The 15,592-nt window shown below is 52.1% G+C and overlaps 1 protein-coding gene across 1 annotated transcript; it reads left to right on the top strand.

Annotated features, from left to right (window-relative positions):
- Positions 1–9,397: 9,397 nt before the first annotated feature.
- On the top strand, positions 9,398–13,048 carry CDCA8 (cell division cycle associated 8). The gene is made up of 10 exons (XM_064635495.1): positions 9,398–9,641; positions 9,721–9,849; positions 10,054–10,094; positions 10,239–10,314; positions 10,725–10,864; positions 11,143–11,216; positions 11,533–11,631; positions 11,831–11,957; positions 12,407–12,493; positions 12,818–13,048. Exons 1-10 carry the CDS (start codon positions 9,560–9,562, stop codon positions 12,872–12,874), a joined length of 912 nt encoding a protein of 303 aa, XP_064491565.1. The 5' UTR covers positions 9,398–9,559; the 3' UTR covers positions 12,875–13,048.
- The last annotated feature ends 2,544 nt before the right edge of the window (positions 13,049–15,592 follow it).

The following is a 15,592-nucleotide window of genomic DNA, read 5'->3' as shown; positions in this document are numbered from 1 at the left end:
GGGATGGAAAAAATAAAAATTTAAAAAAAAAAAAAAAAAAGAGAGAGAGACTGACCCATTTGAGTTCCATCTGTTGGGGTTTATAATGTTCTCCTTATAATTGCCAACAGACAATGTGAATTGCAATTAGCTAATTGCTTGCTAACTTTCCGTTCTAATAATAGTCATGTTCCAGTGTTATACAAGCTTGGAGGCTGCTGCTGTTCCCTTGCAACTGGCAATAATAAATAATATCATATTCCCTCAGCTTTGCCATTTCTTCCAAGTTTCATCCCCATGCAAATTGCTCCAGCATGTCCTAATCCCTGACGAGATGGCAGAGGCATCAACAGCATTTATTTGCAGTTCCCTGCACTGGGAGGGTTCGACACTTGCACGAGGATGTGGCACCAGGAAGCTGTGACTCCCGTGTGCCATTTGTCCCCACTGCAGGGCCAGGAGGTGCCTCTCCTCATGGCAGGGCAGCAGGACCAGGATCTGCACCCCTGGAAATCCAATCCCTCCCATCAGAATGTGCATGGTTACAGCTCTTTGGAAGTTTTGGGTTTTGTTTGGCTTTTCACTTTCCCTCTGCAGAATCAGATGTGGCCTTGGCCCCTGTAGTGACATATTTCATTACCAGTAGCTTCAATAATGTCAGCACAGACCCAAACTGGAGCTTTCAGGAACACACACTCTCCAGCAGCAGAACAAGCTGTACAGTGTCACTGCTGCAGTGATAAGGGGGAACTGGACCCTGACAGGGCTCCTGGGGGGCACAGGGGTCCAGTTGGGTGCCGAGGCCTGGCAACCCCAGGATGGGAGCATGGAGAGCTCCCTTCCACATGGGTGAACTTTTCGGCACCCCCTCTGCAGGCTGTCTGACCTCCAGCTCATTACTGCCGTGCAGATGCAGCTAATTGAGAAGCAGAGCAGCAGCCTGATCCAGTGAAGTCAGGGCCAATGAAATGAGCAACATCATTCCCTGGCGCATGAGGAACTACTGAACAAGGAGCTGCCAGCAGGCTGACATCTCCAGAGCTTACAGACTAATCTCATTAAACTCAACCAAAAAGCCTTTCAGAGCTGGGGGAGCCACGTCCAGCAAAAGCTGGGCTGGATTATTCACCTCAGGGGTTTTTCCACACGCCTGGTTCCCTGTCACCCCACCCCACAGGCAGGGGAGTGTGGGCCCCAGCTGCAAAGCAGCCCAGGATGGGGGGTATCTGCCCAAACCCCACTGCTCCAGGGCTCAGCCTACAAGGGCTCCTGGCTCTCCATATGGGACTTGCACAGAGGGCAGCAGGGGCTCTTGCTCAGGTTCTTCATGAGCAGAACTTTCTGTCACTGCCTCAGGTGCTCTCCCAGCCCCTGCTCCCATGGGCTCCTCAGCTTCAAAGCTGCTTCAGGCTGTTTGTCCTTTGGGCACTACAATCCCAACTTTTCTGCCCCTGACTTCTCCCCTCCCCTGCTCCTGTTTTCTGACTCACAGGTAGATATATGAAGTTTAAAACCACTCTGACCAAGCCACACTCCATAGCCCTGTCTTTCCACTCTCACAACCTGCTCTCACCCCTCCCTCAGGACTTGGACAGAGGTATCAGAACTGTACCATGAAAGGGAATTCTCCTTGGCAAAGCCACACCAAGACCTCTCCCTTGCTTTACTCAGCAACTGGAGATGGCTGTCCCCTCCCCACAGCTCAGGTGCACAGGGCAGGAGGAGGCTGCTCTTGCTCAAACCAAGTAGCAGGACATGAGGAGCTGGAGGAATCCAGCCAAAGGAACAGCTTTGCTCACTTCTGCTTTGGCTTCCTCTGTGAACGTGTTCTCTCAGCGCTGGTTGATGGGTTTCAGACTGAGGGAGTGTTGGGAAATTAATGGGAGAATTCTGCGGCACGTTGCATGAGGTGCCAAGGACCGGTGGTGATGCACAGCAGCTGGCAGAGCCCTGGTGTGCCCCTCACCTGGGCTGCCCCCACGGGACCTGCACACCCACAGCCACTGGTGCAGCTCCTCTGCTCACACCAGCACCTGCTGCTCCACACCCACAGTGTGGCTCTGGTTGGGCCGTGCCAACGGGACAGGTGGAGGGTTTGTGGCAGAAGCCACTCAGGGCAGGGGACGGGGTGGCAGAAAAGCTGCCAGGGCCTGGCAACTGCCAGCATAGTTTGTCCCCAGGGCTACTGGCACACAGCAGAGGATGGCCATGGCACAGGGAGGGTGAGGTGCCACTGGACACGCTGCGTCCAGGGGAGTGGCCCTTCTGCTACCCCTGTACGAGTCACTGCCAGGTGCTCTTGGCTGTGAGGTTTGACCAGCTTGAATTCACCTCCCGACCTCAGGAGAGCAGAGCAAAGGTCTCATTGGGCTCAGTGTGGGGCTCAGGCTGGTCCCCAGCTGACAAGTGGCCATGGACTACACACAAAAATGCTCTAAAGCTGACAGCACCAAATGTTTCTTCTCCACCTAAAACAGTTGTTTGGGATTCAGTTAGGAACAAAACTGCATCTTGTAGGTTTTAATAAAGCTTTTGGCAAACAGTTCAAACACTGCGGGGGGAAGAAGAAGAGAGAGGTTGAATTTATGGGAGCGGGAGGAGATCATTTGCTTTCTTAGGAATTGGAAAAGATTAATAGTGTGCAAAGGCTCTTGGATTCATTCCTCACATAGCAGAATGATTAGGAGACTTACTGGCTTGATGTTCTTCATTCTGCCTTCCCCAGGTGGCTTAGAGACTGTCTGGGCTGCAGAGAAAATGACCAGGGGGAACAGAGAGCCATCCCACATCAGCCCCAGGGAGAAGGTGGCTGTGGCATGCTGGGGGATGGAGGAGCATTGAATCACACAGATGGCTTTGCTGGGAAATTAAATAGGTGCTTAATATTTCTGTAAATGCTGATCTTTGGGAAGGCACCAGCACCTGAGAGGTGGTAGGAGTACAGGTCAACAAGGCAGGTTTGTCCTTCCAGCATATACCCACTCCTGGACCCCGGGGTGCCGACAGCACAGAACTGTTCAGTAACAAGAATCTGAACCTGGAGAAGGTCCTGTCTCTCTCCCACCACCGGCATTTTGCAGTTACCTGGTACTGTGTGAGGTGAATCCTGAAGCAAGGAAAAAAGGAAGGAAAAAGACAGGAATTTCCCAAGTTCTACTGAACAGCCCAAAGGTTCTTTCCAACAGCCAAAACCTGATGCAAGCCTCACTGTGCACAGAGTGCAGGGGAAGGATGAAAAGCCACTGGACGCACATGGGGAACCACAGGACCTGACTTCCAGACAAGTCAGAGGCTGTGCTGGAAAGGCAGACTAGACTGGCTCAGGTACTGCTTCAGTCTTACAAATCTCATTTGGCTCTGGGATGACAGACAGCCCGTGTCCCCAGAGACCTGTGCCAACACAGCCTTTAGTGTGGCCCGAGAGGCTGCAGCAGATCCACCCAACAACCAGGACAGGACACACAGGTCACCTGGAGAGTGTGAGCAACAGGAGCCACTGACCGTGTCCCCTGCCTGAAGACAGTCATCTCCCCAAGAACAAAGTAAGCTGGAAACTAGATGAGAGGATGGGCAGAGCCACTTGCTTTCTATTGGTGATCCCAGTCAGAGTAACATTGGATAGATCTCCCAGTTTCTCCATGCTGCTGTAGCAGGGACAGTCCAAGCCAACACCCGGACACTTGGCTGGTACAAGCAGAGCATGCAGTGTTTTCAAGACTCCATAGACATCCCTGGAGCTGTCAGCTATGGAAAATAGGCTTCTGTGCTATTTATGGCCATCTGTTGCGCTCCAGTTCAGGAGTGGAAGACTGCAGTGGTGCTTAAAACATTGCACTGGGAGGCGGCAGCAGCTCTCAGGCAGCCACAATCAGTCTGAGTTTTCAGATAATATTAGGAAATATAATGTTTGCTCTGTCAGAGAATGAATGAGGAACTTGAGCAAAACTGCTAAACATGAAAGTTCCTGGACATCTGGAAAAGATTAGTTAAGGAAGGTGCTTGGGACAGGGAGTTCAGGCGAGTTCAGGAGACACCTACTGCAGATCTGTGTCCACAGGAGGAGGGAGGAGGAGCAAAAGGCTGGGGGGAAAAGCAGGAAGGGAGGATTGAAATAAAATCTCTGCAGGATGGGCAGTGAGAACAGGCTCCATCCTGCAGTGACATGCAGCACAGGCAGCCCTAGAGGGTCTGCAGGGGGTGAAGGGGTCAAGGGCCAGACCACGGTGGCAAAGAGCTGGCCAGGTAACAGCTCCTGCCCAAACCTGCAAGGGCAGACACGGGCACTGTGCTGAGCATGTCCCACCTCGGGAAAGCACATCACTGCTTCCTTGCCACGTGTCCCCACCCACCACACATCCATGATGAGCAGGTTTTGTCCCTTTGGAACTAATCGACTGCTCAATAGGGCAAAGGCTGTGACAAAGTCAAGAGCACCAGAGAAACACTCAAGAGAGCTGGGCATGGGGGACAGAGCGACACACCCAGTTCATGGGCCGGGAGAATGTTTGCTTTATTTCGAAGCAGACAAACACTCAGGCAGCCCCTTGGGCCCTGCAAAGTCACAAAGGAGTTCTGCTTCAGGCCAAGATGAAAGTCTCAAAAATGAAAGTCTCACAAAAACCACAGGGGCTTGTGAAACCCATGCTTGGTTTATTAAATGAATCACAAAGCTTTTTATCACATATTTCTGCCTCCGAGTCACTCTACACTTCAGTTCACGTGCCAAATTCTTTGTCTTTTCCCTAACTGTGGACCCTTGTAGTACACTCTGTTTTGGAATCTGTTTGAAATCCATGAGCTTAAGCTGAAGCAGAGCTTTGGGGTTTCTTTTGGAAGCCTGGCATTACTCATAGCAGGTCCCCATTTCTGAGCAGAACTGTGCACAGGCCCCGCTGCAGCAGAAGTCAACGCTCACCCTGTGGGAGGAAACAAACCAAAAAGATATAAGTCAGGCGCTCCCTATAAATGTTTGTGGGCCTTCGAATTTAGTAACTGAATATGGTTTGTGCTTCCCCTGTAAGTGAAGAATAACTATTTTCCAATGGAGTTAGCAGGAGGTAAAGCTGAAAATCAAAGTGTGAGCTTTGTGTTTCCTGACAATTTTCCTTTAACAAGGTAGTTCCAGCTGCTAACTGCATTTTATTGCATTCCTCAAAGACAGCTCTCTGTGCAAGAACACTTTGAGAGCTCTGCTCCAAAAATAAAGGTACTTGGAGCTATTTTTATGTTAGGTATATTTTACCAGTTGGTCTCAGAGCCCTTGGTGCTGCCCTTACCCAGAGCCTCACTCGGGTATGGCACGGGCTGGAGCCCCCGGCTCTGCGTTTGGTTCCCAGGCGGCTGGAGCAGCGGGTGCTGCTCTCACTCACCTCTCTCCTGTCCCAAACTCAGGAAGGTGCTGAAATCTGGCACCCAATGACATCCCTGTGCCACAGGTGTCTCACTCAGCCGTGCAGGGAGGAAAAAAAGTGGCCTTTCCACCTGCCTGCTGTCAAGTGCAATGCTGAAAGACTGAATGCCCACCCTGACTGTCTTCTTGGGGGAACCCTCCAACCCCCAGAGACTCCCAGGTGAATGCTGACTGAAGGAAGTCCCACAAACGTGAAAACCCATGCCCTTGTCAGCAATGGGGACCCTGGCAGCCATCCTGACTGAACATCCGGATTGGAACGGAACGAGCCCACAGCTGATCCCAATCAGAGCGCTCTGATGAGGAGATTCACTCCCACCCTTCAGAACACTGCAGACAAATGCAGCTGATGACATGGCCCACCAGCCAGGAACAGCACAGGCAATCAATCACCCCAAAACTTCAATGAGCACCTCTATCATCCCATTTCAGTCAGTCAGAGTCAGGGCACGGCCACTTTCAGTGCAGAAAGCTCCTTCAGCACTTTTAGCAGGGCTGTTGTTAGCCCAAAGACAGACATGGGGGCCAAACATCTGGGGGAAGGAGAAGGGCCACCACCAAAGCGTGCTGAACACCTTCCAGAATTTAAATCCATTTGTTCTTTGTGCAGATGTCCTGGACAGAGGCTGACAGAAGAGGGGTGTTGAAGGGCTGTGTAGCGTGTGCACGCGTAAAGAAAATTCTGCATCCACGCACACTGCGACCTACTGGTTTGTGATGGTGATACATCAAGGGCTGAGCAAGGATAACACCCCCAACTCACCTGCAGCCATCAGCCTGTGTAAGGAGCACAAGGCTCTACAGCCAAGCGAGCCCCCAACAGGACCTCCAGCCCCCGCCCTGCCAGGAGCAGAGCCCACCTCACACCCACCCTGGGTAAACGCTGGCTCCCTCAGCCACGACACTCAACTCCAGGAGGGGGACTGTGGTTTTCTTTGCAATTAGAACTGGTGCATTGTCACGGGTGACAGTGGGTCTGTCAGCACCTTGGCACATACTGACGAAGCAATAGATGTTGACCAGATCAAAGTATACCCCTGAGATGGACTGAAAGAGAGGACTGAAAATGGAGGCCCTGATCCTGACAACATGCTGATGCATCCTGAAGAAGCTGTCCTGTGGGAACAGAGAATACTGTCTCATGGGAACGGGAGCACTGTCTCATGGGAACGAGGACCTGTTTTGAATGAGAGTAGTTGGGAAGAACATCAACATGAGAGAAAAATAAGAGCAGGTGCTCGGGACTGTTGTGGGAAAGAACTGGGCTGTTTTGAGAAAGAGCAAAGTTGTTGTGAGAAAGTAGTTTAGAAAATGCACCTATTAGCTGTAAGAATTCTGGTGTGAAAGTTTGAACTGTCCTATCCATGTGCATTACGTGTGTTCAAAAAGCGTACTTAAGGGGCTGCACAGCAGCCCCACTGTCCCTGCTTTTTTCTTGGAATAAACTTTGCTGGAACCTTTTTTCGTGTCGCTCTGGCCGTTCCAACACTTTCAGGGACAGTGCATGAAGCCCCATCCCATGAAGTCCCTGTCCCTGACAGGGGCACTGGCAGCCCGGCCCTGCAGCCAGCAGCCTCCCTACCTCCACACGCCGCTCCTCCCAGCACCCCGATCTCCTCCTGCACCCCTTGCACCCCGATCTGCCCACGAGCCCAGCACGCCCCTCTCCCCCAGCACGCCCCTCTCCGCAGGTCGCACAGTGCCCTCAGGTGGCCGCAGGGACTCCCCAGGTTGGAGACAGAAACGGGAGCACAAACACGACCACAAGGTGTCCAACACAATTCTTTATTGCCTTTGCAGGAGAAACTCCTGTTTCTTATCAAATACGTTATTTAGAGAGAAACATCCCACGGCTTCCCGGGAATGAGAGGATCAGTGGGTCAACAAAAGATGTCCCTACAGTGTCAGCAGCTGCTGCCACCAGACAATGAAGTTTTAAGACTGATTTCAGTGGGCCCTGGCAGATGTATCAGAGTAGTGTACTCTGATACCCTTGAAAACTGCCCGTGTCAGAACTCAGGCGTCTGTGCACCTCCACAATTACATTTTCAAGCCAGATTTGCTCCCTCCTCCTCCATGCCCAAGTGGGATGAACACAAACATACTGCTCAGATGCACATGGTGCCCAGTGTTTGTAAGCCCTGATCTGAGATCTTTTCTTTATTTGTAAGGACAGAACTCAAACATCTTTCTTACATGGCATCAGCCTGAGGGAATCTGTGTTACACTCGTGCATCTGCAGCACCTCATGTCAGTAAGTCTCAGCATTTTTTCCATGATACAAAACATCTGCCGCAGGAGAACAAAAGGAAAGTTCCACAGCTGGAAGTGACTCCCTTCTATCCTCATGGTTTGTTCAGCTCAGCCTCTTCTTCAGACACCAAGTCCATTTCAACTTGAAAACAGGACAGTCCAAGCATTTCCTGCTGAGGCCAAGAATCAACTCATTCTGCTTCCAGAAAGCACTAGCAGAGCTCCTTCAATTCCTCGTCCCCTTTGCAGCATTCCAGAACACACCAGGCTGGCAGAAGCTGGTCAGTGCCAGTCCCTGCTGCTCTGTCAGGAGATAGGTGAGCAGAGCAGCTCTTGATGGTTCTCCACAAACAGCGAGACCTTCAGGAGTGTATCTGAGTCAGAGAGAAAAAAACAACCTCGTCAGCTTAAGGCACTTTACCTATAGTCTGTACACCCCTAAAACTATGCTGTTTCTAAAGGCAATAAAGAAAAGTGTAAGTAAAACTGACTGAGCAGTGAAATGGATCACTGAGCCCTTGTTACATTGTGAGGATGTTGCTTCCAGCCGTGCCCAGGTGTGATGGTGAGTATTTTCAACTGAAGCTGACCGAGACCTCACAGCAGATCACAAAGATCAACTGAGCAGGATGACCTGCTGCTGCCGAGCCCAGCACAGCCACCACGGCCAGGCCTGTGTGCTGTCACCAGGGCAGGGACAAGAGCACCGAGCCCCAGGAAAAGACCCTCAGGTCCGTGCACATGGAAATACCTTGAACAACGTCTTCCTTGTGGTGCTCCAAAATCCTCTCCCAGGACTGCGGGAGGGCTTCCATGTCTGCCAGGCTGTCACAGCTGAGGCGCTGCAGGAGCAGTTTGCTGTCCAGGTACCTTCGTGCCCGGTAAGGACAACAACGAGAGAACCCCCCCCCCGGCGTTGCCCAGAGCCCCCTCAGCAGGATACAGGTGCCGGTAGTAGCGCTCCACGTCCTGCAGCCCCTCCAGCACGTCGGCCAGCGAGGGGCAGCGCGGCCCACGCCGCAGGGCCCCCTCCAGCCCCAGCTCGGCCGCCCGCTCCTCGTACACCCGCAGCACGGCGCCCGCGGCGGCACCCGCGGCGTCCCGCACCTCCCGGAGCTCCGTCCTGCGGGCACAGCGGGGTCAGCCGGGCCCGCGCCCCCCGCCCGCCCCGGCCCCGGCCCCGCCACCCCCTCACCGCCGCCCGCCGAGCTGCTCCAGCAGCGCCTCGGCCGCGCCGCGCTGCTTCCGCCACAGCCGCGCCCGCAGCTCCGGGAAGGCGCCGAGCGGCGCCGCGTCCCACGGCAGCCGCCGCGCCGCCCGCATCTGCGCGGCCAGCGCGGCCAGCGCGCCCAGCAGCGGGGCCCAGGCGGACAGGGCCGCTCGTCCCGCCGCGTCCGCCCGCGCCGCCGCCGCCGCCCAGCCCCGGAGCGCAGCCGCCACCGCCGCCATCGGGGCCATCGGGGCCACCGCCGCCATCACCCCGCCCGGCCCCGGTACCGCGTCATCGCCGCGCGCCGCGACACCATTGGCCGCTCGTGGCCGCGGTTCGTTCGAACGCGCGGTCGCGCCCACGCCCGAGTGACGGAGGGAGCGACACCGAGCGAGAGACCGGCCCGAGACACCGAACACCGAGCGGGGCCGCACCGAGACACCGACAGCGGCACCGCCATCCGGCGAGCGATCGGCACCGAGACACCGAGCGAGTGATCGGCTCTGAGACACCGAACACCGAGCGGGGCCGCACCGAGACACCGACAGCGGCACCGCCATCCGGCGAGCGATCGGCACCGAGACACCGAGCGAGTGATCGGCTCTGAGACACCGAACACCGAGCGGGGCCGCACCGAGACACCGACAGCGGCACCGCCATCCGGCGAGCGATCGGCACCGAGACACCGAGCGAGCGACCGGCCCGCCATGGCTCCCGCCAGGACGAAGGGCGGCTCGAGCACGCGCAGCAGGAAGCTCGCGGCCATCCTGAAGGATTTCGACTGCGAGGGTGGGAACGGGAACGGGGCCGGGAACGGGAACGGGGGAGGGAACGGTGTCGCCGGGGCTGACGCCGCGTGTCCCCGCAGTGAACCAGCGGCTGGAGCGGCTGCGGGCGGACGAGGAGCGGCTGGTGAAGGAGGTGGAGAAGCGGTACGACATGGAGATCCTGCGCCTGCCGCTGGAGCTGCGCCAGCTGAACTGGCTCGAGTTCTTCGGTAACTGGGCTGGCGCTCCCGCGGATGACAGACCCCGACGGGAATAAGGGACCAGCTGGGCTCTGCTGTGCGCGGAAATCCCGGGGGGACGGCCCGCGGGCCGCCCGGGAGCTGCTCCTGCTCTCTGAGGGTGAAAACTGGTTTGAGCTGGTTTTTGCACTCTCCTGAACTTGAACTGACTGGTCTGACATATTTTCTTTCTAGGTAAAGAAGGAAGTGGAAAGGCACTGGAGGAGGTGGCCATGGTAGGTTTCCAGCAGAAACACACCAATGCAGGGGCTCCTTGGGCTGTAAGGAGCTGTTCTGGCTGTAAAAGAGTTAGAGGTTTGCTCTACAGAACTCTGTGTTGCCAACAATCCTAATAGTGTCACAACTGTTTTTAATTTTAGGCAGACTTGGAAATAGCAGAAATAGACAAGCGGACAGCAGAAGTTATCAATACTCAGTTTGAAATCGTCAAGAAAGGTTGGTTGGAGCGCTGTGAGGTGACTGGGGAGGTGGAAGCATGTCATGGTTCCTTAATGTGAATAATAATTCAGTTCTTGCTCACATCCCTCAATATATTTAAAACAGAAAAATAATCCAGCTTTTATCCCTAGTACCTGCAGTAGGTCTAATTTATTTTATAAAAACATTCAATATAATTCAAAGTAGTGCTCTGTAACCATTGGGATTGCACTGGAATTTGGACTTTAGAAGCAAATTTTTGCCAGAAGTTCTTGTAGTTGTTTGCTGTTTTATTTAGTTATTATTTTATTTTTTAGTTTATTGTTTTATTATTTATTATTTATTATTATACATTGTTTATTATTTTATTATTTAGTTATTATTTTATTTAAGTTATTATTTACTTAGATAACACTTTCTCTTTCTAGAGGAGAAATCCAAAAGGAGTGTTGAAGCCATCAAGGAGGAAGCAGAGCCTCCGTCACTTCCTCTGCCAAAGAAATCCAGAGTTGACAGCCAGTGTCCTTCAGAGACAGAGGCTGAGAGTGTGAATCCAAGATCTGCAAAGGTAAATAGCTGTTCTGTGGGATGACTTTATCCCCAGGATATAAATTCCTGACTGAGCTGATGACTAGGGCTGTCCAGGATGCTCTGAGGGAGACTTCAAACAGCTTCCCTGAGAATTCTAACGATAGGGGAAGGTCACGAAGGCTTGAATGGTGTTTGGTCTGGGCTCTTGTTCCATGAAAAGGAGACTGAGCATTTTGTGTGGAAGTGTGTGTTTGTGTGGCCTCAGCTGTCCCATGAGAGGGCAGTAGCTGATGTGGTGAGTGGTGTGTCCTTCAGGTGAAGGCGTCCACCAAAAAGCCGCCCATGTCCAGAGGACCCCGGTCAGCGAGAGTGAAGCACAGGAGCAAGAGGTAATGGGGATGTCTCTCTTTCATCTCCAGAAATACAAACTGAGAGTGTAAATATATCTCTTTCATGGGATGGAGTTTGGTTCAGCAGGGGGTCAGGGAGTTGTGCCATGTTACAGTAAAAAATTGACAATCTGACAATGAATGAAAGATGGACAACTGCCTCTCCTGTGAGGACCAGCTGTCCCCAGCTTTGCAGGTCACTGATGAGTGAGAACCCCTGGGTTTTGTGGTGATTGCCTTGTTTAAGCCTTTGATAAGTGCTTCTACAATTTGTTAAAGGTCATCTTCTGAGCAGATGTTTATTTCTATTTAACAGATCAAGCAAAAACAGCTTTATCACTCCAGCTACTGGGAGAATGGGTGATTTCTGTGCTCAGGGAGGTACCTCCATGATCACACCCAGATTTGATTCTAGGTTTGTATTCTGTCAGGTTTCTCTGTTGGTCTGTTAACAGAGAAAATAAATCTCTTTCCCTTCTATCTCTGTTATAAGCTGTTTGCTTTATGTCACCTGTTCCCCACACAATCTTTAGCGGCTCTTTGAACATGAAATGAAAGACTTTGACTAGAAGTGCTTTGAGCAAACACTGCTCACTAATAACTTGTTGTTTCAGGGTGTTCAAGACGCCGGGCTTGCGCACGCCCGCGCTCAACGAGCGCGTTTACACCATCTCTGCCAACGGCAGCCCCCTCGCCGACACCGGGGACGCCTTCCTGACCCTGCCCCTGGGTGGAGGGGAGGTAATTCCTGGCATTTCACCTGCAGGGGCTGGAGGGGTGGACAGGCGAGGCTGAAGCTCTTAACCTCTTGGTGCCTCACCAGCTTCAGTTCATCCGCTCGTGTCTCTAGCTGTGCCACTGCAGTTTGTCAGAGGATTGATCAAGCTTAAAAAGAACCTTAGGAGACTCTTAGTCAGAAGTGGCAGCTGCTTACACTGGTCAGAACAGAATAGAAGGATGTTTTGCTGTGCATTCAAGTAACACTTAAAGTAGCAGTAGTGGCAGTAATGCATTAATGCACTGCAAGGAGGATGTGAGTTGAGCTGTTGGTCAACCTCAATGTAGTTCTCTGCCTGTCTGTGGTCTCCTATTATGCTTAGATGTAATTACTTCTATTTTTTATTTTTTTGCTGCCTCAAGCTGCTGCAGCTGACCAAAAGAAAACCTAAGATTTGGGTTTGTTTCCACAGAGCATACGTTTGACAGCAAAGGATTTGACCAAGAAGAATTTTCTTCAGCTGAACCCCAAGGCCCGGGGGCTCATGAAGAAGTTGTCAGTAAGTCTGGGTGTTTTTGGCAGCCATGACCTGAAGTTGTAAGGCAGTGCTGTCACTCTGTCATCAGTCAGGGGACTGCTGAGCTGCAATAGAAACCTCTGATTCCCTGCCTGGCCTTGTCTTGTATTGTGGCTCGTGTCAGAGGTGAAGAAGCAGCACAGAGCAGGGAAGGAGAGGGAGGGGCTTTACATCATGTCTGGCTGAATACACATTGGGGAAAAGAACTGTTGTCAGTGCTCTGGAAAACAGAGTGTTGTCTGTTGGGCCAGAGCTGTGGGTGTTTGGGCTGCACCCCTGTCTGAGCTGATTGCTCTTCCCTTACAGGTTTGTCTCACCAAGGCTTGCAGCGAGGCAAAGAAACCCGTGGATGGAAGTCACTGAGTGATGCCATCCCTCTGCAAATACGTGTTACATTTAGGACTGATACCTTCATTTAGTTCTTCTCATTTGTATTCCTTTCATTAATTTACAGAATGAAAGCTAAGAGCTAGTTTTTTCTATCTATAATATGTACTGTATGTAATGCAATCAAAATAAATTGCATTTTTTTTTTAATTTTTGAAGAAAAATCAGTCTTTATTTCCTTTAAGGCTGAGACCATGACACAGTTCTCTTGGGTTTGCAGACCAGCAAGTGGGCAGAAAGGCTGTTGATTGGCAAGTTAAGAGCAGTCAGAGCAAAGACCTTGGCTTCTCTAGCTCTGTTTAGTATTTTTTTCTAAAAATTAGCCTGTCTCTTTGTTAGTTGGTGTACTGTCCTTTCCAAAGGTGCCTCTTTGTCCTTGATTTAAGTCTCTTTACAGGGCTATAAACAAGGATGTTGAGACTTTGGAACTTTTGCTATGTTTGAAAAGTTCTGCTTTTGGCATGATTAAGAAGGGAGATGGGGACAAGCTGCAATCAGAGCTAACTGAGGCCTTGGTGTGGCTCTTTGGTGCAGTGTGTGGTATAGGAGAAAGCTTGTAGAACAGCATTGATAGATGCTTTCCTTTGGAGATCCAAGATGTTACCGTAATGCAGACCTCAGCTATATACCATGGATTTGGAAATCTATTTAAGAAGGTCTGGCAGGTTCTAAGTCCTAACTGCAGGTGGCAATATAAACCACTCAGCTGCATGTACACCTGCCTTGCTGTCATGGAATTCTGTGAACATACTAATTAAAAACACCAATTAATTAAGCTCTAAATAAAAATTTTCCGCATTTACAGACGTGTAAGTCAAGATTCTGCTTTAAACACGTCTTTACCAGGGAAAAAAATTAAGCTAGATTGCTTAGCCTGCCCAGAGAATTTGCTCACTGAGTCGCAGTTACATGTCTGGGGAAGAGGGTGCAGAGGGGACAGGGGCTGGGAGGTGTTCAGGCCATGACCGTGTGTGGGCTCTGCTCCCAGTGGATCAGGGCTGTCCCTCCCAAGGGCTCCCCCAGGGAGCACCTGGAGCTGCAGCCACAGTTCCTGTGGTAACAGAAACCACACTCCTGCACTCCACGGCTGTGCCAGGGTCACACAGCCCTGCAGCCACCAGCCCAGAGCAGCTTTCCAGGGAAAACTCAATAGTTATGGGTCAATCTTCCCTATAGAGTACAAGCCCTGCTCATGGTGCACAGTTCAGGGCCACGCTGAGCAGGGCAGCACACGAGCTTCATACACAGTTTGAATTTAACTCCTTTGCTGGGGGGTAGTAACAGGGAATGGCAATAAGGTCTCAGGTGCTGTTGTGACCCCCTCCCTGAGTGGGGTTGGGGTCTGGCTACAGCCCCAGACTGACCACTGCCCTGGGGGAAAGCTCTGAGTCTGGTGCTGTTGGACGTTCCTGAAATAAAAAAAAAAAAATTAAAAAATTGTGAATTTTCTTCCCACTTACCCCTGAAACGGTCTGAGAGCCCTGAGGCAGGATGGAGGGGTCGGTGAGCAATGGCAGCCTGCAGTTCAGGGTCTCTCCCCTCCCACCGTGTGACAGAGTCAGGGCTGCAGTGGGAGGGGGGCAGGAGCAGGGCTCTGCTTCAGCTGGAAAGCTTATCTCCCACGAGGGTGACCTTGTGGTCCAGGAGCCTGGGAAGCTGGATCCTGATGGCACTTGATTGATGGGATCTGAGGAGTCGCTCTCCCTCAATGTCAGTCGGCTGCCTCTGCTGACTGCAAATGAAGGCTCGAGGAATGGGACAGTAATCGATGCCAGGTGGGAGGTGCAGTTGGAAATGCCCCTGTCTGGAGCGTGCAGCCAGCGGGAGCCTCGGCCAGGACAGTGCTGAGGGCATGGCTCGAGCCCACTGAGATGCTCCTGCTTTGTCTTTCTGTCCCCTTTGATTTCACCAGGGCTCAGGATGCAAAGATGTGCCAGCACAGCCCCAGCACTTTGGCTCAGCCTTGCTGTGCCCGGCGAGCGGACAAAGGGATCATGGAGAGAAAAGGTCTTTTTGCTTCTGCTTTTCCACCTGTCACCTCCCAGAGCTTTTCAGAGTGGGGGACAGGGCAGCATCTTCCACCTGCCATGCTTGAACGGGCCCGTTCCGTCCCGTCCCACGGCTTGAGGAGTGACTGTGGCTCCGCAGGGAGGGACCAGAGCTGCTCACAGGGCTCTGGGTGACAAATCACCGTGACATTGTTGAGGGGAGCACGTGCATGCAGTGATGGGGTTGTAATGAATTAAGTGCTGCTAAAATTGCTGCAGGACTGCTGTAAGGAATGTGCATGTGTTGTGAGGAGTAGGACACAGGTGTGATGGATATTGTCCATCAGCTGTGATAAAAAGCCTATCATCCCAATATATATTTTCAAAAACTAATTTAAGGCTGAAAGAGATTATTAAAAATGAGGAGAGGAAATTGTCTGGGATATATTTTAAGTCCCTTGCTAGGTAAGATGAATTCCAGAAGTCAAAATACTGCCTGTGGGGTGAAAGGAATCAATGCAGGTGTTGTGGTGGCTCATGATAAGAAGACAGGGCAATTCCACTGCCAGGGGAGAGCATCTGGGGAAGGACAGCCCTTGTCTGGAACTGGTGTGCTGGGGACCAGAAGGCTGAGCTGATCCCATAGCACAGGGACCATCCTGCAGCTGTCAGCCCTCCTCAAGAGAGTGGAGCACAGCACATCTCT

This window comes from Pseudopipra pipra, chromosome 24 (genome assembly GCF_036250125.1).
Source record: "Pseudopipra pipra isolate bDixPip1 chromosome 24, bDixPip1.hap1, whole genome shotgun sequence".
NCBI classification, from domain to species: Eukaryota; Metazoa; Chordata; class Aves; order Passeriformes; family Pipridae; genus Pseudopipra; species Pseudopipra pipra.
Note: the sequence above shows the minus strand (reverse complement) of the source record. Positions and strands in the feature narration are given on the sequence as shown.